The following is a 27,182-nucleotide window of genomic DNA, read 5'->3' as shown; positions in this document are numbered from 1 at the left end:
TGAACCTTCCCGTTCTTAGTTGGTGTTCTTGCAACATGAAACAGGGAAATTTCTCCCTGGCTCTAGGTTGGTTCTCTCCTTGATCACTTTCCATCCATTGCTTCTTGTCCTGCCCTCAGGCGCTTTGCGGTCAACCTATTCTCCAAGGCACTTGAAGTGGATGGAAACTAATCAAGGAGAGAAGCAACCTAGAATTAAGGAGAAATTTCCAGACAGTGAGTACAATTAATCAGTGGAACAGCTTGCTTCCGGAACTGCTCCAACACTGGAGGTTAGTAAGAGGAGACTGGATAACCATTTGTCTGGAATTGTGTAGGGTTTCCTGCTTGAGCTGGATTTGGACTAGAAGACCTCTTCTCTTAACAGATAACAGATAACCAGAGTTGGAAGGGACCTTATAGGTCATCTAGTCCAACTCCCCACCCAAGGAACCTCCAAGGTTCCTCCCAATTCTGTTATTCTGCCAGCCCCAAATGTTATTTTGGGGCATTGAATAGCGTACTAAAACATACACTTCCTCCACTCTTTCCCCATCTCACAGAAATGGTCAGGCAGTTGGACTAGAACACTTCCAAGATCTCTTCCAACCCCAAGTTGATTTAATTTAAAGTTCACTTAATAAATATAGCTAAACAGAATAACAGATAACTTCCCAAATGTTTAGTAATTTCCACCTTACACATTGCAATTGGGTGGATAACCTTTGGAAGAACTGTAAGGACTGAAGCCAGGCTTCTCAGGAATGGTATGGAGCTCTTGACAAGTGCCATGTTTACTTAAGGATGGCTGGTTTTGCTTAATGAAGTTGCCTTCACTTAATGACCACTGCAAAATAAGGTCATACATTATGGCAATCATAAAGTGGATCATCACACCGGCCTTGAAATTTCTCAGTTTTAACTGAAGCTAAAAGATATTGAATAATTTAATTGGACGAGTTAATTGACAGGCTCCATCTCTTTGTGGATCTCTTTCTCTGCTTCTCTCTCCCCCTCCCTCTCTCTTTCTCCCTCCTTTCCTCCCCCCATCTTCCTCCCCCCAATAATCTGTGAAAACAAAGGGGTTCACTGTATTCCATTTTCAGCTTCTGGGTAAAAGGATGAAAACCACACCAAGACAAAGAAAAAAGTGCATGGTGAAAACACATTAAAAATTAAACTCAACTGATACATTTTAAAGCACTGTTACCACAATAGTTAGCCTTTCTTTTTACATTGTGCTTTGAAAATCTGGGAGAAGAAAAGGCATTTCCTGTCAGACAGAAGAGGTGGTCTTCCTGCAATCTTTCTTGACCTTTAAGAGTCATTTTTCAGGTTTGTGGTACCCATGTTCGGAAGCACCCCAAAATAGATGATGTTTTACACGTACTCCCATAAACAAAAGAGATTTCTACTTCTCTGAGTTCTGAAGCTAGAGTTCCTAAAGCCTAACTATAACTCTGCCATGTTACGATATCATCATGCCATTTTAATTAGGAAAACATAATGCTCTTTGCTCCCTCAATAGCAATTTTGGATTAGATGATAATGATTTGAGATAACCCGGTCTCTACATTCTATTGGACTGCTAAAACTGTAATGGAAATTAGAGTTGTACAGAATGTTTCTCGAGTAAAGATTAATTCTGTAATTTGAAATGTTCTTATCTCATGTCAGAAGAAATAATATTCTACTTTATTAAAGCACTTTTTTAAAAAAGAAAAACCACCGGGATCTAATGGCTAGACTTTCAATATTAATATCCACCTTAAAGGAATCAACGTAACAATTATATGTTGCAAGGGAGGAAAAAAACTATATTGCAAATCTTCTGAGATATATACTTACCAGTTGTACGGGAGTTTCCCGTCTCTTTCCAATGAAGCAAAATTCACAAATGTTCCCGCTCCACACTCCCTAGTTTGGAAGATTCAGAGTTATTATTGATGGATTTGTTTAAAAAAATTACATATTTTTGCAGAAAGTCTATCACTTTAAACTTAAACAAGATAAACTAGACTGTTTTCCTTTTCTGTTACAAAGGGAAGAATGAGGTTGATTACGCCTGCTGTTCTTTAGATGCCATTGGTTTCCAAGAACAGTTCTGGTTGTCTACTTGGAATGCAAATTAGGATAGAATTAGAGTCCTGAAATAAATGACAGCCCACAACTGCCTCACCTCTGCTGTTGATCAATACCTTGATTTAGAAAACAGTTTTGTCATAAGCCAATAAACTTCCCAGAAGCAACACTGCTGCATAAATCAGCTGTTTAATGGGTTTTACTGAAAACTGTGAGGACAGTGATAAAAGATCAGCATGGAATTTAAGGACCTTCGCAACCAAAGATATGCACGGATGTGAAACTAGTGCCGGACTTGATGTTGTAGCAGAAGGGCTAGGTGGGAACTGTAAAATCACCAACCTCAAAGTGTAAAACCAATTTGCTGCAGTATTGCATGCAAAAGAGATGCAGTGGCCCATAATATTTTGGACATCAAGGACCAATTCCGTGGAAAATAATTTTTCCATGGGCTGGGGGCAGTGGTTTCACCCATGCAAACACAGATGAAGTTTTGCTCATTTGCATGCCTTGGTTCCTAGGAGGCTAAGGATCAGTACCAATCCACAGCCAAGGTTTGGGGACCCAGCTATATACAATTCATGCGTGTGTATATCTTATGGTATCTATTGGAGAATAAGTCTTTATAAGAATTTACTGGGCAGCTGAAGTCTGGGAATGATTGGAGCAACATGCAAATTAGTTACAGTTATAGAATATAGAATAACAGAGTTGGAAGGGACCTTGGAGGTCTTCTAGTCCAACCCCCTGCCTAGGCAGGAAATCCTACACTACTTCAGATAAATGGTTCTCCAATCTCTTCTTAAAAACTTCCAGTGTTGGAGCATTTACAACTTCTGGAGGCAAGTTGTTCCACTGATTAATTGTTCTAACTGTCAGGAAAATTCTCCTTAGTTCTAGGCTGCTTCTCCCCTTGATTAGTTTCCACCTTTTGCCTCTTGTCCTGCCCTCAGGTGCTTTAGAGAATAGCTTGACTCCCTCTTCTTTGTGGCAGCCCCTGAGATATCGGCAGACTGCTATCATGTCACCCCTAGTCCTTCTTTTCATCAAACGAGACATATCCAGTTCCAGCAACCGTTCTTTATATGTTTTAGCCTCCACTCCCCTAATCATCTTTTTGCTCTTCTCTGCACACTTTCTAGAGTCCCAACATCTTTTTTATATCGTGGCGAGCAGTCCTAAATAATCCTAAATATCATTGCTAAAAGTAAGCTCCATTGAACATAATGTTGGCTAGGCCGTCTTTTCGGGGTTGACTTAATTCCCCCCCTTGCATCTTTGGACGGGCGGGCAGCAACAGCTTGGATGCTGACCTTGGCATTGATGGGGCACTTCATATCGGGGTCAACGCAGGCAACACCATATCCGGGTGTGCAACAAAAGTACTTCCTAACGGCAAGCCCCGCCACCATTCCCCCCCATTTTGCATGTTTTAATATAGGCCTTAATTTGGGGGGAGGGGCTTAATTTCATTTCATGCCTATAAAACATGCTGGGACTTCCTATTGGGGGAGGCCGTATTGTTGGAGAAACAGGGTATTATTATTATTATTATTATTATTATTATTATTATTATTATTTAATCTTTAGTCTTAACCAAGGACCTAGGACCGTGATGGCAAACCTATGGGAACCGATGGGAACCTTTTCAGCCTCCCAAAGGCTTGAGGAAGGCTTCTGAAGGCTTCTACAAGCTTTGTAGGCCAAAATCTAGCCCCATTTCATCACTTCTGGTATTTTCAGAAAAATAGGAAGTGATGAAACGGAGCTAGATTTCAGCCTACAAAGCTTTTAGAAGCCTGCAGAAGCCTTCCTCAAGCCTTTGGGAGGCTGAAAAAAGGCTTCCAACTGACCAAAAATCAGCTGTGAGGTGCAGTGCAGGTAAGGGGGCAGCGGGGGGTGGGATTATGCGTGCATGCATAGGGGATGTGGGGGGGCACATTGCCTTCTAGGTGCTGGCATGCGAGCATGAGCATGCAAGTGTGGCACAATTCTTGGCACAGTAGCCCAAAAAGGTTAGCCACCACTGACGTAGGAACTGTTAGGGTAGCATCGGAAGATATAAATTGTTCCAAGTAGGATGGTTTTTTGTAGAATCAGGGTATTCAAATCTGATATTATTACTATTATTACTATTATTACTATTATTTTATTTATTTATTAGATATCCAGAAGTTTTTAAGGGTCTTCTGCTTGAGACTACAAGACCTCCAAGGTTCCTTTTAACCCCATTATTCTATGTTCTGCATTCTATGTTCTTCATAAGATACTTCTGGGGTGAACCTCCTGGAAATGTTAAAGCCATCAAAAATCCATCTATATCCTCATGTTAAATGTTAGGCTCTGTGGAATAATTCTTACTGCTTCCGTGTTACATGTAGAACTTTTATCCCGTAAGAAGACCTTGGTATTAGAAGGTGTACATCCTACCTGGCCATTTGTAGATGCTTTCTCCGAAGAACCACCAATGTTACAAGCAAAAGCCCTATCAGAAGAATGCTCAGAATGGCAAGAATTGAAATCACCACCACGTTAGGATTCATCTCCACAACTGCAAACAGGAACAAGGGATCCAGGTTAATGAAAGCAATTGATACTAGCATTCCCATAAACTGACATGATAAAATAAAAAGATATTGACTTCTGCCAGTGGCTCCCTGTTTCTAGAGGGTTCCCACCCCACCCCCCAATCTTCCCAGAAAATATCTTTCTGAATTTTTAGATTTCTTCAATGAACAAATCATGGGAATTAACCAGTAACTGTTGTGGTTCGCCAATAGCAGGTACTGAAGTCTCTGAGAGTGAAGACGCGGATGAGGGGCCTGTGTTTGATGCAGAGATGGGGCTAGGACTATCAGAGACTTGGGTGCTGCCTTCGGAGGTTGTGAAGTCTGGCAGCAGTGATGAAGAGGGACACGGAGAGCTCGTGCTCAGTGCGTGTGCGCGCAGGGCTGCTCAAAGGAAAGAGCAGCTGCAACAGGATTGGCGACTCAGGAGTAAGGCTGGAAGGTGATGGCCCCTTTCATAAGGGATAAAAGCCAGCCTTTGGGGTTGGCTTCTTTGCAGGAAGCAAAGAAGTTCTTTATGCTCAGAGTCCTCATTGAAGCCCTGCTTGCTCCAGTTTGTTTCTGGCTTGAGATATTTATCTGCAATTAGTCTTTTGTTCTTGGCAGCCTTTCGCAATCTTGAAAGGGCTTGCTCTTATCTGGGACAATTAATTTCGAATGACTCTTGGCTGTGAATGCACAGAATTCACAGCGCCGCATTAAAAAGGTTTGCTTTTATACATACTTTGTCTTTGTTTGATTTGAACAAGGCTTGGGTCAAAAGAAGTAATCCATACATTCTTAATTCTGGCTCCCCCCTTCATTGAGAAGGACTTAAGATAGAAGTTTGATAGAAGACTGCAGCCTAAAACTGACATTCTGGTATGGGCAATGTCAGCCAGAAAACAAGTCTTTGCATTATTATTGAAGGCTATCAAATAAAAGGGTGAGGCAGATGTCTCTTCCAATGAGATCCAAGGTTTAAGGAAAACATTTGCATGATATCTTATTGGCAGGATTCATTCATTTCACTCATTTTTAAACCCTGATTTGTAAACCACAACAGCTGACACTACACAAGCCAAAAACAAACAAGTCACATTATATATGAACCCTAACATAGAATAAATAGATACAGGCAATTCTCGATATCTGATTGTAATGTAGGTACTGATGAGTCAATACAAACTGCTTGCATCTACCTCTGTTTGTTTTTTGACTGTATTGTTTAAATTCTCATTATGTTTGGTAGTAATGTTCTCTGAAAATGCATGAATATTGAATTAATAATGCTGAAACCTCAGCTGGAGACACACACATAAGGTAACTCCAGTGTTTTGCTGCTCCGCATGTCCATGAACAATCATGACAGCACCACGATTTTGTTCTTACAAATATGTTTTGATGAATAAGCAAATTTCCAAATACAGAACTCGCAAATAATGAGGATCGCCTGTAAATAAAGGATGATTACATAATGATACCCATTTCTGATATATTTAAAATAACTTCAGTGGTTTTTTTTTTTTTTTTTTGGTAATTCACTCTAACCTCTCCGTTCAAATTAGAAATGGGAAGCGGAAAGAATTCAAACACACATTTGGAGAAATGCTTAGTTGGAGAATTTGAAGGACTCGGCTTACCCATAGTGGAAACTGAAATATAGGTGGGAATGCTGGGGCTGTTATGACTGAAACTTGTAACACTGCAGTTGTAGGAAGTGGCGGGGAGAAGGCTGGAGACTGTCACGACATGAGAAGAAACAGTGACTGGTTCCTGCATTATATTGGGAAGGAAAAGAGTGTATGGTTAGGAATTTTTTCACCCCTATTTCTGATTTTACACAGGATTTGAAATCAGAGGGCCATGCGCATGAACGGAGCTGCGAGCTCATTCTCGTAATTTTGCTACAAGGAAGAGGTTATGTGGGTACATTGTGGAACACCAGTCCAGCCCACTGTTTATTTAGTTACTTACCGCTTCTCTAAATATGAGGATATTGCAAGACATACGGATGAAACTGTCTGCAGCATGGGTCCACAATAAAGCCATTCAATGACAGCTTTGCCATATTTCTACAGCGGCCTGCACCAGCAATAAACCTAGTGTACTCTGGTTTATGCAACAGTCTCATATATTGGTCTTTATGCTTCTTAGAATGCGTTGAAGACATGAGAGTTCGGGTAGTTCAATAGTGAGCGTTAAGGACTCAACCTGTCATTCTTTTCCTCGTAGCCTTTAGCATGATTTGTTTATTCAGACAACCATTCGGCCTTCTTTTCTATAATTATATCCTCCTTTTCAAAAACAAGTTCTAGAAAGTAGCATAATCCTACATTTAATCCTTGGCTGAAGGTAGCAGTTGGGTATTGATATCTCTGGCATCCCTACTTTGGGAAACTCTTCTTCCCAATATGTCTTCCATACTTAAAAGTGCTAGTAGTGTAGGATTAGGGAAGAATGAAGTCCAATTTCCTATATAAGATTTCAGGTGATGATGAGCGACATAGTACAAAAGAGAAAGATCTATTAGCTCATTCTTGTATGCTAACAGAGAATAGTTCTCCAGTTGCTCATCCAGAAATTCCAACCTTATCTGAACGGTGGTAAACTTTGAATAGATTCTCTCTTAAGACAACCCACTGGTTTCAGCTGGAGTTAATTCACTCCTTTGGGGGAGTGGGCATAATTTTAAGACGCATGCATTAATTAGGTAAAGGTAAAGGTTCCCCTCGTATATATGTGCTAGTCATTTCCAGATCTAGGAGGCAGTGCTCATCTCCGTTACAAAGCTGAAGATATCTCTGTGGTCATGTGGCTGGCACGACTAAAGGTGCATGGAACACTGTTAACTTCCCACCAAAGTGGTCCCTATTTTTCTACTTGCATTTTTACGTGCTTTCGAACTGCTAGGTTGGCAGAAGCTGGGACAAGTAATGGGAGCTCATTCTGTTATGCAGTGCTAGGGATTCGAACCGCCGAACTGCCAACCTTTCTGATCAACAAGCTCAGCGTCTTAGCCACTGAGCCACCGGGTCCCCTACACACACGATTACATAATATTTAAGATAGCTAATAGGAATAATGGATTAGCTCAGAGTTAGTAATATTTAGAGCAGGAGTCCCCAACCCCTGACCCACTAGTGGGTCATAACCCATTCGGAACTGGGCTGTGTGAGGGGCAGGTGCTTGCACGCACACAAGAAGCTCTGTTTGTGCAAACTTGAACTCCCCCCTCCCACTCCAGTGCCGGGCTGCCAAGCTGGAAAGGTTGGGGATTGCCAATCTAGAGGAAATAATTTGAGTAGCTAGGATTTGGAATCTCTCTGAGTTCAAGGGTTCTATCCCAGGTACAAATTTCTTAGATGCTTCTGGCTCTCCATTGTGGATAAAAATCTCAGTGGACTTTGATTCTAATTAAACATAAGCTTTTTTTTTTTACATCTCCAAGCTGGAGATTTAGTTTGACATTAATTAAAATATCTGAAATAGAATAGAGCGTCATTGAAAAACAAACAAACCCTACCCTCTTAAATACAACTTCAGGAAAACAAAAGCAATTTTGTTCTGCTCAGAACATTCAGATGTAAAGAATGTTGCAAGAAGTACGAAGATATTGAAAATGTTAACCACAAAAATACTAACAAGGGTAATGACGAAATAACAAATAGAACTGGGAACTTAAAGCATTTTAAGACAGCAGCTAAAGGAAGACAACAGCTTTCAGATAGGACTCCTCCAGCCCTTCTGAAGTCTTGAAACTCAACATTTGTGATGATTTTGTATCCTGCAATGGGGGTAGATAGGAATCATTTACTCTTAGAAGATCTCACATGTTGAAGAGAAAGAGGCTGTATTCAAGGTCATGACTCATATTAAGGTTCTGACATGCAATTAATTGCTGTCCAGAATCCAACTGAATGTGGGAAAGGAGACCCCTTAAATCTAGCTATCTAATGCTGGATTGAATGGAAGCCTCAATATTTTGAAGACTGGGATGGTGGCTAGCTGGTATAGCTCCATTGCTATTTTATATATGTAGGTATCCAGTAGAAGCTTTATTTTTATAGCATTCATGCAACATGACACACGTAGGAAAGGACAGGGCTTGTGTCATGCCAGTTTCTGTCTCTGTATATTGTTACACTTCACGGAATAACAGAGTTGGAAGGGACCTTGGAGGTCTTCTAGTCCAACCCCCTGCTCAGCAGGGAACCCTATGCCATTTCAGACAATTGTCCAATCTCTTCTTAAAAACTTCCAGTGATGGAGAATTCACAACTTCTCGAGGCAAGTTGTTCCACTGGTTAATTGTCCCTAAGGTGCTTCTTGCAGGAGATATCTGGACTTTCTTGCCTTTTTTTTTTGTTTGAAGATGCTTGCTTCAAATTTAGATTGCTAACAGCTAGAAATGGTAACAGGAATGGTAAGTGTCTTTTAAATTAAATCTGTGTATCAACACAACCAGTAACACCACTGGGTCAAGCTGTGTCTTTTCACTTAAAGTTTACCTTGCACTGATTCATGCAAAAAGAGGCTGGATTTCAAACCAGAGCCACCCAGGTTAAGTATCTCAGGAACGATCTGAAATTGATCCAAGGATAAAAACACATACCTGAACCTTTGTCTCATGGTCTGAGCCGATCTGCTGGCAAAAAACCTCAAAGAAATCCGCTACTCCTTCTTCTACCCACAAGAGAGTCACAGAGGTCTGTGTTTTATTCACCGCAAAGAGTGATCTTGGAGGAGCTGGATCTAGAAACGAGATAAGAGTCTCTTTGACTGCACCTTGTAGGTCACTGGGATCCCACATAAAGTGAAAGATTAGAGGTGATCCAAGATCGTGAACTCTACAGACCGATGGGGATAACTTTTCAGTCTTCCCTGAGTTGCTTGGCAATAAAATGGGACTTTAAAACAGGAAGGCAGTCTGATGCAGCTTGCTTTTTCTTCTCTTTTTCAACACTTACTTCACTTCCTTTTTCAATTAACTCTTAGCTGCAGGATGAATATGTATGTGTTTGCTGCTGAAAATGTTTTTGCCTCATAAAGAACAAGGGTGAATCCCGGCGTGTTGAATAATCTCACAATTAATGGCTCATCTGGTTTGCTTTCTCAAATGATTATAAATCTTGGATGTTAAAAATTTAGATCTATATATCACAATTGTGACAGTTCATTAAAAAAATAATAATAATGAAGCCATCCCAAGCCAAAGCAAAGCAAATTTAAGATCACTTGTTTTCTCATCTTTGATCTCTCTTTGCATTTCTGCAACCCAACAAGACCCAACCCAACAAGTTCTGCAACCCAACAAGACAGACACAGACCTCAGACAGTAATTAGGACTGCAGAAAAAACAATTGCGATCAACCTGCCTTCAATCGAGGACCTGTATATTGCATGAGTCAAAAAGAGGGCTGTGAAAATATTTACAGACCCCTTACATCCCAGACATAAACTATTTCAACTCCTTCCCTCAAAACGATGCTATAGAGCACCACATACCAGAACTAGACACAAGGACAGTTTTTACCCAAACGCCATCACTCTGCTAAACAAATAATTCCCTCAATACTGTCCAACTATTAACAAAGTCTGCACTACTATTACTATTACTCTTCTCATCACTCCTTATCACCCATCCCTTCCCACTTGTGACTGTATGACTGTTACTTTGTCGCTTGTATCCTTATGGTTTATATTAACTGTTTCTTAGTATGATTTGATTGCTTATTGTACCCTACGACCATTATTAAGTGTTGTACCTGATGATTCTTGACTCTTGACAAATGTATCTTTTCTTTTATGTATACTGAGAGTATTTGCACCAAGACAAATTCCTTGTGTGTTCAATCACACTTGGCCAATAAAGTATTCTATTCTATTCTATTCTATTCTATTCTATTCTATTCTATTCTATTCTATTCTATTCTATTCTATTCTATTCTTTATGGGCATTCAGACAATTCATCCAAGTGAAAAGGTATTGTGCAACTTGCAACTACCAAGGTGGGCAATCAGCCCTGAACAGGGTCATCCATGAAAGGTTGTGCGTGTGTGTGTGTGTGTGTGTAAAAGTCAGAAAACACCTGCAGCCATATGATTGGATCTAAAATTTGGTAGCAAACTCCTGGGGTTCTGAGAATTTATATGCAGACTGTAGGTGGTAGGTTGCTCATTCAGATCTTTCTACAGGTGGTCCTTGACTTACAACAGTTCAATAAGTGACCATTCAAATTAACAAGGGCATTGACAAAAGTGACTTAAAATGACTATTTTTCACATTTATATTTGCAATATCTCCATGGTCACGTGATCAAAATTCGGACATTTAGCAACTGACTCATGCTTTTGATGGTTGCAGTGTCCTGGGGTCATGTGATCACTTTTTGAGATCTTCTGACAAGCCAAGTCAATGGGGAAGCCAGATTCACTTAACAACTATGTTACTAACTTAGCAACTGCAGTGATTCTCTTAACAACTGTGACAAAAAAATTGTTAAAATGGGGCAATTAACAATTGTCTCATTTAACAACAGAAATTTTGGGCTCAATTGTGGTCATAAATCAAGGACTACCTGTACAAGAGGTGGTATTCAGCAGGTTCTGACCAGTTCTGGAGAACTGGTAGTGGAAATTTTGAGTAGTTTGGAGAACCAGCAAATCCCACCTCTGACTGGCCCCACCCCCATCTATTCTCTGCCTCCTGAGTCCCTGCTGATTGGCTGGATCTTCTTCTGTTGCCCTGCTCAGGAGAACGGAGCTGGAAAGTAGGTTAGTGGGGTGGGGAGAAAATGGGATTTTGCAGTATCTTTCCCCTGCTACGACCACCAAGCCATGCCCACAGAACTGGGAGTAAATTTTTTTGAATCCCACCACTGACCTGTACATGCCTAGTCACCGATGATTGTATGATTTCTCTACTCTTTCCAATTTCCAAAAGGTAAAGTTATGCCATTAGTTTGTAGGTGCTTTATTGTACCATCTTTAACACACACACACACTCACACGCACATACACAGATAGATAGATATAGATAAAGATATATATGTATGGTATTCAGCTTTGCTCGGGTATTTTCCCACGTCATTATAGTTGTGCTTTTAGAGTTGTAGCAACGTTTCGGCAGAATCTCATCTGCCATCATCAGGCTTCTGTATTGTGTTCGTCTGTGAGTCAGACTTTCAGAGCCATTGTTACAAAACGTTGCTACAACTTTAAAAGCACAACTATAATGACGTGGGAAAATACCTGAGCAAAGCTGAATACCATACAAACAACTGTAAAAGTCTGACTCACAGACGAACACAATACAGAAGCCTGATGATGGCAGATGAGATTCTGCTGAAACGTTGCTACAACTTTAAAAGCACAACTACAATGACGTGGGAAAATACCCGAACATTACTTCTGATTTACACATGTATTGTCTTTATAATATGAGGATTCTTTCTTCTGAGTTATGTTTACTCCCATTGTGAATTTGCTGTGTTTTAATAGACTTGTAACGCCTGCCATTTTTGCCCTTGCATCAGCAAAACACAGCTGTTTTCATTTATAGCGTCTGTCTCTGCTACTTAGTTCATGTGATTAATTATATTCTTATAAAAATACTGATAGATCTCGTTATTTTCAGCATTCAGTGTGTTTCGCTATTCAACTGTGAGTAATGAAACTTAAGTGAGCAAGATCCTGAGCTTGTGGAAATGAAAGGTTAGGATTTACAGCCACTGAAAAAATGACCAGAGAAACAGCCAAAAATAATAAAAAATATACTAAAACAAGCTAACAAAAGTGGTGAACGTTGTTTCTTGGGCACCTCTTGGACTTTATTATTTATTTACTAATGTATCTAATTTATATCCCATTTTATTATTTTTATAAACAACTCAAGACAGCGAATATATCTAATGGTCCTCCTCCCTCCTATTTTCCCCAGAACAGTAACCCAGTGAGGTGGATTGGGCTAAGAGAGAGTGATTGGTTCAAAGTCACCCAGCTTTCTGTTCTGTCTCTGTGTTTTATTCCAAATCAAGAATAATTAATACATATTCAAACAATATTCCATAATTCTGTGCTAGTATTGGGCAAGAAAATTGACCAAAGATGGTGAATATGGATACTGCAACTAAGTGCAAGCATATATTTATTATTCACAAATATATGAATCTGCAAAATACAAAATTCATATATATTACAAGGGATAATCATGTGCTGTTTACAAACTCTGTCTTCAAATCTGGCTCTTTTGTTTATTTCAGTTGCTTCAAAACTTCCTGAATGGTAACTGATTAAGCATCATTCTTCTATCCCTATTAAAATAAAAATCTTTCCTTTTTGAAATATAGAAAACATAGTGATGACTTCCTTATTCTTCACTGTTGCTAAATTGATTCCCACTAGTTAATTCATGTCAATTGTTTCCCTCATACTTCTTTTAAGGTGCGATTCTACATAGCTTTACTAGGGAGTAAATACATTTAAACTCGTTTGCTCGTGGACAAATTCTAGGTGTATATTTTTAAAAAGAAACTTCTGAATAGTAGTTTGATCTTGGAATGAATTTGGGTTGTAAGTCGAGGTCTTCTGTTGAGTCACCATATGACCAAATCGAATTTAATGACCATTTTTTATCACAGTCCTAAGGTGAGTCACCATGAACGTAAATTGAGTTACCACGGGCAAAGGTTCCACTTTGCTCCATGAACCAAAAAAAGTTGCAAATCATGATCTCATAACCACAGAACACTGCAACTGGTCATAAGTGTGAGCCAGTGGCTAAGTGGTGGAATAGCGGTGTGTGTGTATAGATATGGATATGGGTGTAATGTTTTGCAACGACAGGAAGTACATACATGCATAAAATGCCCTTTCCAAAGCAAACATTAATTCAAAACTTCATTAAGGAAATCATTGGAAGCTGAGGTCCACTGTATCATAGAATGCAAGCCAATAAACTGATATATAATCCAGTGTTGCACTGGCCATTTTAATATCAAGTGACGACTCTTTATTCCTTCTGTTATAAAGCCTATAGACCAAATCCCATAATTCACACACACTCATATTTGCAGATAGAAGTTATGGCTAAAGGGAAACACACAATCTGTTATGCATTCAGTTGTACTATCTCATCTATCAATGTCATTTTTTCCTCCAACCAAAATGCATCCCTTCAGTTCAGAGAACCGTTTTCATTTTTGCAGCATCCTTGCCACAAAAACGAAACCAAAACAAGACCACGGCTGTAGCCCCAGACCGAAGGATGGCTCAACTAAGGCCTTACCAACTTTCACCAGCTGAAGCGCAGATCTGTTGCTACCCCGCTCAGTGCAAGCAGTGACTGAGAGGTTGTAGATGTCTCCTGCAGGAAGGTTGAGCATTGTGGTCATGACATTCCGGGTTACCTGAAACAGACAAAGAGTTAAAAACTCCTTTGCAGGGAAGATGAGCTTTGAAGAGGGACCAGGGATTAGTGGGCTAATTGGACTTTTGTCTCAGCCTCTTTAGGGGATCTGGAATCAGTCTTCAGAGAAGGACAATTTTCCAGCTCTCCAGAAGGCTGATCTTTCAAGTCAAGCCAAATCAGCTGAGAATGACTGTGGGCAGAGATAAACATCCCGTCTCTCCAGGGCAGAATGCAACAAAAAGGACGTCTGGTCTCCATCCTTTCAAAAGTTGCTACTGAATTACAATTTTTAAATGTGATGGAAGAGGAAGATTATTAACTACTTAGGGAGTGATTGTATTCACTGCACTAAATTAATTTCGCTCTGAGGGGTCCTTGGTGCTCTCTGAGCACTCGCGCTGATGATGTTACCTAGTTTGGGTAATGAAACATCTACCAGAAAACAAGCAGGAATCAGAGAGCACCAAGGACCTCTCATTTCAACCCTCCTTTCCTGGGCAATTTCAATCTTATTTGAATTGTACTTAATTATAAATGCCATACAATGAGAGAGTGGCCATATAAATGGATTAAGTAGATACACTTTAAGATTTATCATGCTTTCCTTCAAACATTTGAAGTATAGCCAGCACTCAGGATTGGGGAATTAATGCATCCTGAAATAGAGGATCAGACTAGAAACCCATCAGGCCATGTCCATCTCTATGAACTTGGAAGAATTAAGAAAGCCTGTGCTGAATCAGACCTCAAAGCCAACTAGTCCATACAAGAAGCCCTCAATTTATGACCACAATTCAGCCCAAAATTTCTGTTGTTAAGTGAGACAGTCCTTAAATGAATTATGCCCATTTTGTGACCTTTCTTGCCACAATTGTTAAGTGAATCACTGCAGATGCTAAGTTAGTAACATGGTTGTTAAGTGAATCTGGCTTCCCCATTGACTTTGCTTGTAAGAAGGTCACAAAAGGGGATCACATGACCTGGGACACTGCAACCGTCATAAATATGAGTCAGTTGCCAAGCATCTGAATTTTGATCATGTGTCAGAGTGTTTATAGCATGACTACTATTGTGAGACAACCCAGCAGCAAAACATGGGACACAGAGACTTTGTCTTTTATCAGTTGTTTACATACAAGACTACTATATACATACATACAAGTGTTAGGCAAATATCAGGCAAGCAATCAATCTTCAACTCTACACAAAGAGCTACAATGGAGATAGAACACGAGGAGAGAGAAAGATGCTCGCACATGGCCTCCCTTATATAGACAGCTTCTTAAAGCGGCAGTACCCTTCTTGGCTTACAGCCTTACAACAGCTAGTCAGCTATTAAATCTTCATTACTTTAACATCATGTGACCATGGGGATGCTTCAGCAATCATGTTGAAAATGGTCATAAATCACTTTTTCAGTTGTAACTTTGAACAGTAACTAAATGAACTGTTATAAGTTGAGGACTACTTGTACTCTGTTTCCAAAATGGCCAACTAGGGTTAGAAAGACAGAAAATAAGAGGTAGCGGACTAAATGTGTTCTTGCCAATTCTTGCTTTACCTCATCTAGCTATGTCTACAGGTAGTTCTCAAGTTACAACAGTTCATTTAGTGACCGTTCAAAGTTACAACAGCACTGAAAAGAGTGATTTACGACCATTTTTCACACTTAAGGCCGTTGTACCATCCCAATGGTCACATGATTTACATTAGGATGTTTAATAACTGGCTCATATTTATGATGGTTGCAGTGTCCCAGAGTCACAAGGAATAATGGATGGAAACTGAACAAGGAGAGATTTAACCTGGAAATAAGGAGAAACTTTCTGACAGTGAGAACAACCAACCAACAGAACAGCTTTGCTGTCAGAAGTTGTGGGAGCGCCATCACTTGAGACCTTCAAGAAGAGATTGGACTGCCATTTGTCAGAAATGGTGTAGGGTCTCCCGCTTGGGCGGGGGGTTGGACTAAATGACCTACAAGGTCCCTTCCAACTTTGATTATCTGTTAATCATGTGATCCCCTTTTGCAACCTTCTGACAAGAAAAGTCAGTGGGGGAGCCAGGTTCACTTAACAACCCTGTTCCTAACTTAACAATGCAGTGATTCACTTAACGAGCATGGTGAGAAAAGTCATAAAATGGGACAACACTCATTTAACAAATTTCTCATTTAGCAACATCAATTTTGGGCTCAACTGTAGTCGTAAGTTGAAGACTACCTGTATTCTCTTCTATATCTCCTTATTTTGGCCTACCTAAGAAATCGGAGCAGTTGGTCCACGTGCTTGTAAAATATTTCCTGAGGAAAAACTGAAAAGGAATCATTTGTCAATTGTAAAATACCCAATGTCAATGTTCTACTTCTTGTGGCCTGACAGTTGTTGGTCTGGGAGCAATACCCAATAGGGACATGAGTCTTACACTCTTTTTAATCTTTTTCTTTCCTTCTGCAATAACCATCCAGTGCAACATTCTAGAATGGGAAAGGTCCGTGTTGTCATCGCCATAGATCCAGCTGACATACAGAAGGCTGTTGAAATATTCAACTGCAGTGATTTTAGGGGACACAGGAGCTACCAGGAAACAAACAGACAAAGAAACAAACACTATCATTATCATCACTGTTAACCATCATCATCTTCTTCCTCCCCAAATGGACATTATTTGCATGAAGAACAGATTCTTTCTTTCTTTTTTTGAAGGCTTCTTCTTCACTTCCTTTCACCAGGTGGCATGGTGGCTCAGTGGTTAAGACGCTGGGCTTGTCAGCTGGAAAGTTGGCAGCCCAGGTTCAAGACCCAAGCACCATGGGACAGGGTGAGCTCCTGTTTGTCAACTCATAAAACATTCCTATGCCTGTTTTAGTAGTTGCCATTAAAAAAAGGGAGGGGGGACGAAGGAAATATGGAAGAGCAATGCAGCAGTTTGAAAGCAAAAGTACATTCCAACACCTACCTTTAAAATATTGTAACTAAAATACCAGAGTTTTTGCCCATGGATATATTTAATTGGAGAATGTGAATGATGACACCCAGCCTGTGAACATGCTCAATTGGAGAATCTGCTTTAGGAGACACCCCGGGGGGAGGGGGGGTAAACAGGATCACAGGTGATTGTAAATTACATGTGCCAGAGTTGGCTTCATACAGGGCAGTACCAGTATGTTGCCTCTAATGAATCCTTTGAAGTTTTTTTTGAAGTTTGGCTCAAGAATCATGATTTAATTAGAGCGATTGCTGGAATCCTGACACCGTTCTCACCTCAGCTCCTGCCAACTAGCAGTTCAAAAGCATGCAAATGAAAGTAGATAAATAGATACCACTTTGGTGAGAAGGTAACAGCACTCTATGATATCATGCTGGTCACATGACCATAGAAATGTCTTCAGGAACACTGGCTCAAAGGCCTTGAACCGGAGATGAGCCCTACTAGCTGAGTAAAATCCACAGGGACTCCCTCCTCCTTTGTTACACATCAGACTTGGAGGAGTTTGCCGAACAAATCACCAAAGGGACCTCAAAGATTATCTGTTCCAATAGTTGCAACATTTTTTGGGCCAAGGACTTCAACTTGCACTTGGATGACATACTAGGGGAGGGGCAATGTGCCGAAAACTAAACGTTGTTTTAATATAATACACACTTGTATTAGATTAAACTTGAATTAACTGAAGATAATGAGTTTAATTTTAGCTTAAGTATCTTCGTGTACTTAATACTCTTCTGCTTCTTCATGTGGATATTTGGCAAGTTTCTCAAAGTGTTGAAGAATATATGCAATCTTGGGTCACAGATTGTGCATCTTCGTCTAATCCAAGTGTGTCCAACCTTGGCAACTTTAAGACTGGTGGACTTCAAGTCCCACAATTTTTCAGCTAGGCACCCCTCATCTAATCCAATCCCCTACTGATAGAAGAAATCTTTGGTTATCTACTGCCTTAAGTATGGTTGAGTCCCACACTTTCTGAAGCCTTGTCGTATCATTGAGTTCTTCCCAAGGCTAAATTAAAATCTACAGTAGTTGGCTGAAAGTGACAGAAAGCAAAATTGTTCCATAATCTGACAGCCATGCAAATATTTGAAACTGACTGGCAGATTACTTCTTAGGTAGAAATCCGAAGATTTTTCTATTTGGTTAAGTCTTTTGAAGAAGCAGTTATGTGTATTTTATCAGATTGCAGTCTTCTGTTTTTAAATCAGTTTTGTGCACATTTCAATAATCTGCCAAGGAAAATGGAAACAATCTTCTCTATATTTTTTTGAAAGAGTACCAGCTAAAGAATAGTAACCATAGCTTCCTATTACATGTTTCTTTAATGTTGTCCATCAGATTGCTTTCTTAAAAAAAAAACAAAGCTATGTTTAATCAGATATTTATGCTAACAAAAGACTGAATTTATTTAAGAAGTGTATCTTCCATATCAGAGGTGGCATTCAGCAGCTTCTGACCAGTTCTGGAGAACCGGTAGCAGAAATTTTGAGTAGTTCGGAGAACTGGCAAATATCACCTCTGCCTGGCCCCACCCCCATCTATTCTCTGCTGATCAGCTGGGTCTTCTTTTGTTGCCCTGCACAGGAGAACAGAGCTGGAAAGCAGGTTAGTGGGGTGGGGAAAGAATGGGGATTTTGCAGTATCCTTCCCCGCCATGATCATGAAGCCACAGCCACAGAAACAGTAGTAAAATTTTTTGATTCCCACCACTGTCCCATATACTCACTGCCTAGATCAGAGATATTAACGGAGTGAAAAAATTGCAACACACTAGCATTCCAGATTCATGTAATTCTGAGCATGTTTTACACTTATCAAAATCAAGGTGCATCAACTCCACTGTCAGAAAAATAATTACATATTTGGATGAACAGTAGAATCTGAAGAAATCAGAAGTACATCGGACAGTCCAAACCTTGGGTCGGCGTAAGTTATTTGAATGTTCTTTAATGATTTGGTCTGTTTGGTCCAGATACAGTCATTTCACTTCAAATAACTTCACATGTCAATAAATTTTGGGGAAGAAATATTGCAGTTGGGATCTTAATGTGATGTTGAATAATACTCCTGAAGCATGGAGTTTGCCTGAGGCATGATAAAGAGGATAGGAATGGGAGTAAGGCCAAGCAAGCGATGAATTTGCTGCCCTCTCCTTCTCTGGTGTAATATAAATAGGTGACTGTAAGTTCTCCAATATTTTCCTTCCCCCCAAACCTTTTGAAGTAGGCTGTTCTGAAAAACAGAAATTGTTCTGTGAATATTTGCAGCTGAGCTCTTGCTGATCTTCACACAAAACTGTAACTATCAAACCAACTGCTTTTCCATCTTTTACTGCTTACACAAAAGACATGATTTAAATCTTTCAAAGAAAGATGAAAGCTAAGATTCAAACAGTGCAGCTTCATCAGTTTTTCCCTCTGGAAAATGATGCCAAAATTAATTTGTCTCAGTCCAAAGCCTTCTTTTTTAAAAAAAAAAAAAAAACCTTACTGATGCCATGAATGTATGAAACAGGAGCAAATATAGAGGCATTTACTGAATCCAAAGATGGCATCAGAATAACAAATGGATGTTATGCTGTTGTGATGTATACTTCACCATTTATGTGCCTGCATATTGTCTCACAACAAGCAGGGAGCGGTTTGTAACAGGACACACACTGTTAATTATTTTTCACTGTGGGGGAAATCCACGTGGAACAAATTAACTACAGATAGTCCTTGGGTTATAACTGTCAATCAGGGCTGGAATTTCTGCATTGCTATGCAATGCAGTCACAAAGCATAATGTCATGTATCTACATCACTTAGCAAAGGCAATTCCAGTTACCATTGTAACTTGCTGGCCTTGCAGGGCAAAACAGACAGGAAATACGACCGGAAGACCTAATTCTACTTTATGGTAAAAATTCACTGATAGAATCTTCCAACTGTATGTCTCTCTGTCTCCTTTACATCTGAAGAAACTAGGGAGGGTCTCTTCTGATCTTCTTGCCCCAACCACTATTCAGCTGCAGGCTTCTTATCTGACCCTTTCTTTGGTAGCGTCCCTTTTCCTACTGATGTGATTCGCGCATAACCCCAGGATTGGGTGGGCATTAAATGAGGACCTCATGTGATTGTGACATGGGAAGAGGCGGAGTCCCAAGCAAACTGGTGATGGCAGCTACAGATGACAGCAGCAGGAGACGCCATTGAGCAGGCACCAGAGAACACAGGTGAGTGCTAAGGAACACAGGTGGTCGGGCACCAGGGAGTGCTGACAGATGGGTGGTGGGTGCTGTACTGTCACTATTAAGTGCAGGTGGCAGGGAGGGTAGTTGAAAATGTGGGACAGCTGGATTTTTATCATGTGATGCTGTGGCAGAATTCTGACATCTGACAACTGGCTCATATTTATGATGGTTGCAGCATCATGTGATTAATCACCTTTTGTAACCTTCTGACAAGCAAAGTCAATGGGGAAGCTACATTCACTTAACAGCGGTGTTACTAACTTAACAAACAGCAATGATTCACTTAACAACTATGGCAAGAAAGGTCATAAAATGGGGGCAAAACTTGCTTCACCAATGTCTTGCTTAGCAACGGAAATCTGGAGCTCAATTGTGGTCGTAAATCAAGGCCTACCCGTATTTACCAGTTTGGTTTCACAGAGTTTCAAATCCTTGTTTTCCCCACCTACTGTGAAAATTTAAATAATCTTTTCTGTCCCAATGCAATTATCTTTGAATATAATAGATGCTGTTGTGTGTGCTTTCCCCCAGTCACTTTTTTTTCTGGCTGAGGGCCAGATGTGGCATTTGAGTGATAAATTGGTTGACGGGGAGGAGAGAACATACTTTTAGTCATAGCGGTGCCATACCTGATTTCCTTCCATTTCTATTTGAACTTGATGGTTAAATATAATCCATACCTTTAAATTTAATTTAGATTAATTGCAGGTGATGGGATTATTGTCCAGTCATCTGTGTAATGGAAAGCTTTGAAGAAAAGCATTGTTTCAGTGCCACTTTGAAGAAAGTACAGTGATATTGTCATGCCCCTGTCGGAATCTGATTCAGAGGGGAAGGGCGAGCAGCTGACAGGGAGTGGGAGTGTGGCTCCGGTGACTGTGGAAGAAACTGGGGAAGGGCAAAATTTGGCTGGGCATTCAGAGGAAGACCCAGGGCTACACCGTTTTCATCCTAGGTCATGCAGGGAGGAATGGAGAAGGGAGCAACATGGGTTATGGGGGAGAAAAGGGCCCTGATTCCCTTCATTAGTTGCAGTTGGGAAAACAGGATTTAAAAAGGGTGTTCGCGCACAGCACCTTGCTGGAAACAAAGCATGAATTATCTTTGTTTGTCAAGTCTTAACTGGGTTCTGGCGTCAAGGAGAGACAGTAACTTAGATCTGCCTGCGTTAGATTAGGGTGAACCATCCAAAAGTAAATCACATGACCATGGGGAGGCTGCAATGGTTATAAATGTGAAAAAAGGATCATAGGTCACTTTTTTCAGTGCTGTTACAACTTAGAATGGTGACTAAGTGAACTGTTGTAAGTCAAGGACTATTCTTCAAAATGAGGGAGACAAAAGACTGTGGCCTAAGAGCTACAACTGTGCAGAGAGAAAGGTGGTCTGGAGAAGGGATCTCCAACCTTGGCCACTTTAAGACTTGTGGACTTCAACTCCCAGAGTTCCTCAGCCAGCAAAGCTGAGGAATTCTGGGAGTTGAAGTCCACAAGTCTTCAAGTGGCCAAGGTTGGAGACCCCTGCTCTGGAGTATGGGAAGCATTTCCCTACCACCTGCTTGCAACACTTTTAAAGCAGCTGTGTCTTTTTCTGGGATCATGATGCTTCCTTCCACTGATGCCTTGCAGTTCTGTGGGGAAAAAAATTCATAAAAAAAAAAGAAAACTACAGCAACATAAACACCCCTGCATTCTCCAAAGCACCATGTTTCTTTCAAATCCAAAATGCTGAAAAGCTCTCCTGGGTCTTTCAGCAAACATGAAGATTTACAAGAAAGACATTAAAAAAAAACCAGAAGTATATCAAACATTCCTCTTTACCAGTTATGAAACCAATAGTGGAAGTATCACAGCAGCTGAGTTCTGGTTCTCCCCACGTCACCATGGTAACTCGAAAGTTATAGTACCAGGCAGGCAGCAAGTTGTCAATTTTCTAAAAAAAAAGAGAGAGAAAAAGAGACAGAATCAGCTTCCAGTCCACTGAGGTCTGCAACTGATGTCATAACCTTAATGGGCCCTAAGTTGCCTGGTACTGTACCCAAAAATGGTAAGAGTTCCTGCATGGAAGAAGGAAGATGATAAGAGTGGATCAGTATTATCTCTGGGTATTGTTTCTTCTCTTGCAAATAGCAGATTTATTTTATAAAAATTAAGAAGCTTCTTAAAATAAAATGCACAAATTTAGAAAGCCTAGCATGAGGTGTTTTGACTGTGTTTGGCAAATAATTCTTGGAATTGTGCACACGATGTAGCTGAAGGACACCAGACTATAGAAAGCTAGCTGACAAAACTCAGGTTTTCATATGGTGCTGAAAAATCCACAACGCAGGAATCAATCAAGCCTCCCTCTGAGGAAAAAAAATATCATACATGCCTCACTTGGCACCTTATCCAGAAAAGACCTTGGAGGTGTTCTGAAGATCCATGGAGACATGTGTTAGAAAAGACAATCCATAATTCTCTCTCAAATTCATGGCAGCATGTTGTGGACTGCCAGCTGCCAACAGAACTGGCGGCAGACTCGGACGATGAAGAAGGCCAGATCTGGAGTCTGGGGAAGGCTCTGATGGGTGATCTGCGTCAGACACAGAGAAAGAGCCAGGGGCGTCCGACATTTCCCAACCACCAGGGAGGCATCTGCCTTTGGAGGCTGAGATAAGTGGGGAGGAAGACCAGCTGGGGCCTGTTCCAGATGCACATATGCACAGAGCTGTCAGGAGAGGAGAACAACTGCAGACAAGGAGTTGATTCAGGAAGCAAAGCACACGTGGATGCTGAATGGCCCCTCCCTGGCTGGGGAATAAATAGAAGGAAAGGGGAGTGGTGGTTGTAGAAGACAACAGTTCGGATTTCTGAAGATTTGACTCGGTGTGTTTCGTGCCTCAGAGACTGCTTGCCAGAACTTAATTTGCAGTTTTACCGCTGGGAGCTCACAGCCTGGCAATCATTTCAAGGAACTGATAAGGTCTATTGTGGCATTTAACTCTTTGAAGGAATATTGCCTGGTCTTTTCAGTGTGTAAATGCCATTAATTCACAGGATATAAATAAAGAGTTTTTTTTTCGGGACAAGGAGTCTGTTTCTTGTTTATGCTAAGGCTGGGTGAGCACAGAGCAGCAGAAGTGATTGTTTTATGCAACTTCCCATATGGAATAACATTGTCTGGAGCACCCTCAATAAAATTAAGGAATGTCTTAAAACCTCATCAAATGTCAGGAGATTGGATGTCTTCACCTCTTTGACCCCGTGTGAGATTTCAACCTTCTCATCTGAGATATTAAGAAATATCTAATGTGACAATGCCTGCTCATACTTTCTCAACTGTATCAGCAATCGCGAAAGATTGTGGCCAGTTCATGTATTTTTCTCTTTAATTTGGATAGTCAGTAAACACCTTCTTGAATGGCTTAGTCCAGGGGTGTCAAACTCAATTTCAGTGAGGGTCGCATCAGGGCTATGGTTGACCTTAGGGGGGCTGGGTGGGTGTGGCCAACTAGGTGGGTGTGGCCAACTGAGTGGGTGTAGCCAGCTTGACACCACTCCCCAAACTGTTGATGTTTCCTCTTCGCACTGGGTAGACCAAGCCAAAGCGACAGGGATAGACCGGACGGAAGTGATACCGGCTGACCCCTTACATTTTCTAGGACAGCCCCATGGGCTGGATCCAACCATATCACGGGCTGGATCTGGCCCACGATCTTGTGTTTGATACCCCTGACCTAGTTTAATATTACCCTAATAAATTGTTTTGTTTTTTTTTCTGTCAGGAATTATATGAGTTAGACTTTTATTGGTTTGTATCTACCCATTATTATATGCAGTAGGATATTTTAGTTGGGGTGTATGTGTGTGTGTCTTAGAAATATTGGAATTGTAGGTTGAATTCACTTTACCACTGAAGAAGTGAGCGAGACAGTTGCTGCTATTTCATAGTGTGTAGTCCACTCAGAAGTCATGGTTGATGGATTGAAATAAAACATCTCTACGATGTATTTCCGAAAGACACCAAGGTAAGGCCTGTTCCAGCTGAGGACCACAGCTGTGGGTCCCAAAGGATAAAGGGTTAAATCTTTGATCCCAGTTGGCACTGTAAAACAGAAATGGAAAGCTATTGTACCAGATCAATTTGTCACACATTCCAAATAAGACCCGGAAGTCCCAGACATTTCCAACCTGATGAGTTCATTCCCACCCCCCAACATGCCAAGCTAGCTCAGCAGATAGTGGGAGCCATCATTCAGAATTTCTTGAGGGCCCTGAGTTGTGAAGAGTTATTCTACTTTTAAGTTTGTTATATTTCTCTCTTACATTTCCTAAAAGAACTCAGGATAATATACACGAGAGTCTCCCTTCATCTTTGACTTACAACCACAATTGGGAATTTCTGTTGCTAAGCTATTTTTTTCTCCAGTGCCATTGTAACTTTGTATAATTTCTATGACAGTGGTTGTAAATTAAGGACTACCTGTAAATTCTAAACTAGATGAAATAAATCCCATCAAGAAAAAAAAAACTAACTCAAAGATAGCCAGGGGTTATGTTTACACCGTATTCTTAAGTAGTTCAAAATTGACCAGCTGCAGTTTTATAAGATGCTACGCTTAGCTAGTTTTGTTAGCTTAGACCAGGGGTGTCAAACTGGATTTCTTCGAGGGCCAGATCAGCACTGTAGTTTTACGCAGGCTGCCCGAGGTGTGGGGGAGACGGAATGGACATCTCCTGCAACACCCTGTTGGCCAAAATGGGGTGTGGAGCCGAGGTGGTATTCAGCAGGTCCTGACCAGTTCTGGAGAACTGGTAGCGGAAATTTTGAGTAGTTCAGAGAACCAGCAAATACCACCCCTGTGGAGATTTTACAGTATCCTTCCCCTGCCACACCCACCAAGCCATGCCCACAGAACCGGTAGTAAAAAAAAATTGAATCCCACCACTGGTGTGGAGGGGTAGTGTGAGGAAGTGGTAGGATTCCAAAACTTTTTACTACCGGATCTATGGGCATGGCTTGGTGGGCTTGGCTTGATGGGTGTGGCAAGGGAAGGATACTGCAAAATCCCCATTCCCTCCCCACCCCACTAACCTGCTTTCCAGCTCCGTTGTTCTGGGCAGGGCAACAATAGAAGACCCAGTTGATCAACTGGGACTTGGGAGGCAGAGAATAGATGGGGGCGGGGCTGGTCAGAGGTGGGATTTACTGGTTCTCTGAACTACTCAAAATTTCTGTTATCGGTTCTCCAGAACTGGTCAGAACCTGCTGAACACCACCTTTGGTGTGGGGCCATGTGAGGCCTCCTGTGCCCCATTTTTGGCCTGGATGACCTCCTGCACCATCTTGTTGGCCAAAAAAGGGTGTGGGGTGGCATATGACCCCCCACTTCCTGCATTTTGGCTGCCAGAGGCACCGCAGGCCAGTCCTTTGCTATTTCCAGTCTGGCCCCACAGGCATTGAGTTTGACACCCCTGGCTAAGACTAACAACCTTAGTTACTCTTTTTGCAGCTTAATAATATATTGTAATCTCAGACCATCCACTTAATTCAAAATGTAGTGCATTGTATTGACCAAGTTATCTAATTAACTCAGTAACACGATCGTGTTGTGCCTTCAGAGCCAATTGATTCCTTCCATAACATGGCTCCTGGACATTAAAACTGGCTTCCAAACTGCAAAAACAACAACAGTAACAGGTTTGCAGAGACATTACCAATAGCAAACGTAACAGGATCAGAAGGAGGCCCAACTAGTGGTCCTTTCTGTAGGTAAATTACAACTTGGTACTGAGCCCCAGGAACCAGGTTTTCAATAAAACTGCTGCTTGTGTTCACCTAGAGAAATGAGAAAGAGTAGACATAAGGACAGATTAAAGTCATTGCTACGTGTTAAATAAAGCTGGTATTGCTTTAAGATAGAAAAGAGAAAAAAAGCTGCTTGAGTGATAAGAGGGAGGTTACTAAGGCCATGCTAACATTTCCCAATCTTCTAGGAAAGATGCTTCGGTTTTATTTTGTTCTTAGGATGCTTGAGAAATTCTTTCAAATTTTCAGGTGACGGATTTCAGCTAACCCAAACCATCACCCGCAATTGTCACAGGATAGTCTTTATCATTTTCTGAAACTTCTTTGCTTTGCTGGATCTCCTTAAGTGTAGTAACTTGAGGAGAAAAAACGAGAGAGAGAGAGAGAGAGAGAGAGAGAGAGAGAGAGAGAGAGAGAGGTGTCCAACATGAAGAATAGCAATTGTATTTTTCCATAAAATATGGCTATAAGCATATTTATGCATTTGAGGTTTGTCTTATAACTGAGAAATTATGTAAAAGTTATACAGAATCATTTTCACCTGGACCCATTTAAAAGGAACAGTCAAGAGTTAGAAGTGCTCATTTAGAATTCCACCAGCACAGTGGAATTTATCAGGCAATGCCTTGCAAGGAAAGACAGTGGTTTTCTTCTAGAGAGGGACTGTTGAAGATCTCCCCGAAGAACAGGGAAATTCCTGCTTATTTTTTCCAAATAAGTTAAAAATGTTTCCTTCCTTCCTTCCTTCCTTCCTTCCTTCCTTCCTTCCTTCCTTCCTTCCTTCCTTCCTTCCTCCCTCTGTCCCTCCCTCCCTCCCCCTAAGGCAGGGTATAAATACAGGTGATAAATAAGGAAAATATATTTTGGACAATACTTAAGCAGAAGAAAGTTGATCAAATTAAGAATGGGGTGGAGAAGATGCTTTTTTTTTTCAGTTAAAGAAATAAACATAACGGCATCTTTAATTAACTGCCCATCTTACCATTCACTGCTAAGCCAGAATTGCAAAGAATTCTGGGTTAGCTAGAAATGAGTGATATGTAAGGACCTACTGATCCACGGCTCCCACTTGCTGTTCCTAACAGTGGGGGCAGCTAAATATAGCTGGATGGATTTGGCACAAGACCAAAAACTTTATAGCCGTT

The 27,182-nt window shown here is 40.8% G+C and overlaps 1 protein-coding gene across 2 annotated transcripts in view; it reads right to left on the bottom strand.

The window, feature by feature from the left end:
* PTPRO (protein tyrosine phosphatase receptor type O) overlaps positions 1-27,182 on the bottom strand; it is a 154,929-nt gene that overhangs the window by 26,155 nt on the left and 101,592 nt on the right. For both annotated transcript variants that reach the window (XM_087935141.1, XM_087935142.1), the window contains exons 8-16: positions 25,947-26,067; positions 24,140-24,333; positions 22,068-22,179; positions 16,443-16,594; positions 13,896-14,016; positions 9,222-9,361; positions 6,250-6,382; positions 4,491-4,611; positions 1,827-1,895 (exon numbers count right to left, since the gene is read on the bottom strand). In XM_087935141.1, the coding sequence (XP_087791267.1) occupies positions 1,827-1,895; positions 4,491-4,611; positions 6,250-6,382; positions 9,222-9,361; positions 13,896-14,016; positions 16,443-16,594; positions 22,068-22,179; positions 24,140-24,333; positions 25,947-26,067 (1,163 nt within the window). The remainder of the gene's footprint in view (positions 1-1,826; positions 1,896-4,490; positions 4,612-6,249; positions 6,383-9,221; positions 9,362-13,895; positions 14,017-16,442; positions 16,595-22,067; positions 22,180-24,139; positions 24,334-25,946; positions 26,068-27,182) is intronic.

The sequence above is a fragment of the Pseudonaja textilis genome, chromosome 5 (assembly GCF_049901715.1).
Source record: "Pseudonaja textilis isolate UNSWEBS1 chromosome 5, rPseTex1.2, whole genome shotgun sequence".
NCBI classification, from domain to species: domain Eukaryota; kingdom Metazoa; phylum Chordata; class Lepidosauria; order Squamata; family Elapidae; genus Pseudonaja; species Pseudonaja textilis.
Note: the sequence above shows the minus strand (reverse complement) of the source record. Positions and strands in the feature narration are given on the sequence as shown.